Below are 2288 nucleotides of genomic sequence, written 5' to 3'. Positions count from 1 at the left end.
TATGCTTTTTTGTCCTTTTCAAACATATTTCTGTATTACTGACATGCTGATGCGATCAACACTTCGGGGCACTGCTCAGCAACACTTCAGTCAGCCAGCCACGCAGTTGAGTATAAGCAAAGGGACAGTAAAAAGCAAGAAATAACACTGCGTTCCATTTGCAAAATGTCACTCTTCCCATTAGCATACTGTACTTGACCCTTCTGGCTGGAGAGGTGTTGATGGTTTTATTCAAAGCATCGCAGATGATTGTATAGAGACTGAACATAAGTGAAGACACACATGGGATCTGGCTTGTGACCCATCACCATCATGTCATCCACTTCTATCAGACGATCGCAGTGAGCCATTTTCCTGTAGTAATAATGAAACAGATACAGCAAATCAAGAGTTAAATTGAAGGCCTGTAACTACTTTCAAGATTCATTTGCTGCTCTGATTTGAGCATCCCTGAGGCATTTAAGAAATCCTAAGGTTTACCAGCAACATTTCATTTCACAATGAAACGCTCAGGATGGAGATTGTTATTTTTGGGACCATGGAATATTCCTGTTCTTTCCCTCTCTTCCTCTGTACTGGGATACAATCCAAAGCCCTGTAGGTTTGTTTTTTTTTTTTCCACTGACTGCCATTCACATCCCTAATATCTGTAGCATGTAGCCCAATCTCACATTCCTCTGCCCAAGTCTCAGTAAGCAGGGTCATGCAAGTTTGCAAATCATGAGGTTTTCTGGTATTTATATGGGAAGCTCCAAAAGAATGGAAAAACACGCAAGGTTTTGGTAGTGGGGGCTTCTGTGAGAAGCTGCTAGAAGGTTCCCCAATGTCTGATAGGGCCAATGCCAGCTGACTTGAAGATGGACTTGACATTGGCCAACCCAAGCCTATCAGCGAGTGATGGCAGCACCTCTGTGATAACATATTTAAGAAGGGGTAAAAACAAACAAACAAACAAGCCACCTGCACACAGCAATTGCAGCTGAAGAGGAGTTAGAATATGTGAGAGGAACAACTCTGCAGACACCAAGGTCAGTGCAGAAGGAGGGGGAGGAGGTGCTCCAGGTACCAAAGCAGAGATTCCCCTGCAGCCTGTGATGAAGATTGTGGTGAGGCAGGCTGTGCCCCTGCAGCCCATGGAGCTCCACGCTAGAGCAGGTATCTGCCTGCAGCCCGGCGAGGGCCCCATGCCGGAGCAGGGGGATGCCCGAAGGAGGCCATGACCCTGTGGGCAGCCTGCGCTGGAGCCGGCTCCTGGCAGGGCCTGTGACCCCGTGGAGAGAGGAGCCCATGCTGGAGCAGGTTTTCTGGCAGGACTTGTGACCCTGCAGGGGACCCACGCTGGAGCAGTCTCTGCTGCTTAGAGCCAGGGAGGAGGTAGAGAATTTGGGAGTGAAGTTGAGCCCTGGAAGAAGGGAAGGGTGGGGGAAGGTCCTTTAAGATTTGGTTTTAGTTCTCATTATTCTACTCTGATTTGATTGGTAATAAATTAAGTTTTCCCCAGTCGAGTCTCTCTTGCCTGTGACGGTAGTTGCCGAATTGTATCTCTCCCTGTCCTTATCTTGACCCACGAGACTTTTATTGTATTTTCTCTCCCCTGTCCAGCTGGGGAGGAGAGTGATAGAGCAACTTTGGTGGGCACCTAGCATCCAGCCAGGGACAACCCTCTACAAGAGATGAGATGTGCCAATGAAGGCCCATGTGGCTGTGAATTGTTTGTTCTCCAACACGCCCATAACTGCAAGGTATGAGTGACTCGGACAACAGTCTCAGATGACCAAGCTGGAGAGCAGAAGCCTGAGTGAGATCTGGACCAGCAGAAAGGAACAGAGTTGCTGAGACCTAGGACGAAAAATCACAAGGCCAGAAAGCAATCTGATCAGCAGAGTTTGACTGGGGTGAACAGCAATAATTGAGAGTAGAACCTTTTTTGGCACTAGAAGAGAACAGTTAGTTTAAAGGCAATCAGAGCTATGAAGTAGTCACTTCTGTAGATACCTAACATTTCTTACTGTTGTGTGCATGCTGTCTTCTGTTCTCCCCTATACTTACTGTTATACATAAACTGAAATAGAAAAAACACTGCAACTTTCCTTTAAGAGTTGTAGATAGTTTTACTTTAGAGATCAACCACCTAGAAGTATCATAGGATCTCTTTGAACTCACTGGCAAGCAACAAAAATTTTTTTTTTATATATATATATGTGTGTGTGTGTGTGTGTGTGTATAAAAACTTTACGTATGCAAAACTTTTCGTATGCAAACTTTAGCCCTGTATTCCCACATCCTGT

At 45.8% G+C, this 2288-nt stretch overlaps 1 protein-coding gene across 1 annotated transcript in view; it reads right to left on the bottom strand.

Annotated features, from left to right (window-relative positions):
• Positions 1-219: 219 nt before the first annotated feature.
• Positions 220-2288, bottom strand: part of SMTNL2 (smoothelin-like 2) — a gene marked incomplete at its 5' end in the record, with an annotated part of 18920 nt that continues 16851 nt past the window's right edge. Inside the window, one exon of the mRNA XM_010283209.1 lies at positions 220-354. Within this exon, the coding sequence (XP_010281511.1) occupies positions 228-354 (127 nt within the window). The remainder of the gene's footprint in view (positions 355-2288) is intronic.

Source organism: Phaethon lepturus, unplaced genomic scaffold, assembly GCF_000687285.1.
Source record: "Phaethon lepturus isolate BGI_N335 unplaced genomic scaffold, ASM68728v1 scaffold11650, whole genome shotgun sequence".
Lineage (NCBI taxonomy): Eukaryota > Metazoa > Chordata > Aves > Phaethontiformes > Phaethontidae > Phaethon > Phaethon lepturus.
This window is presented reverse-complemented; position numbering and strand designations above follow the sequence as displayed.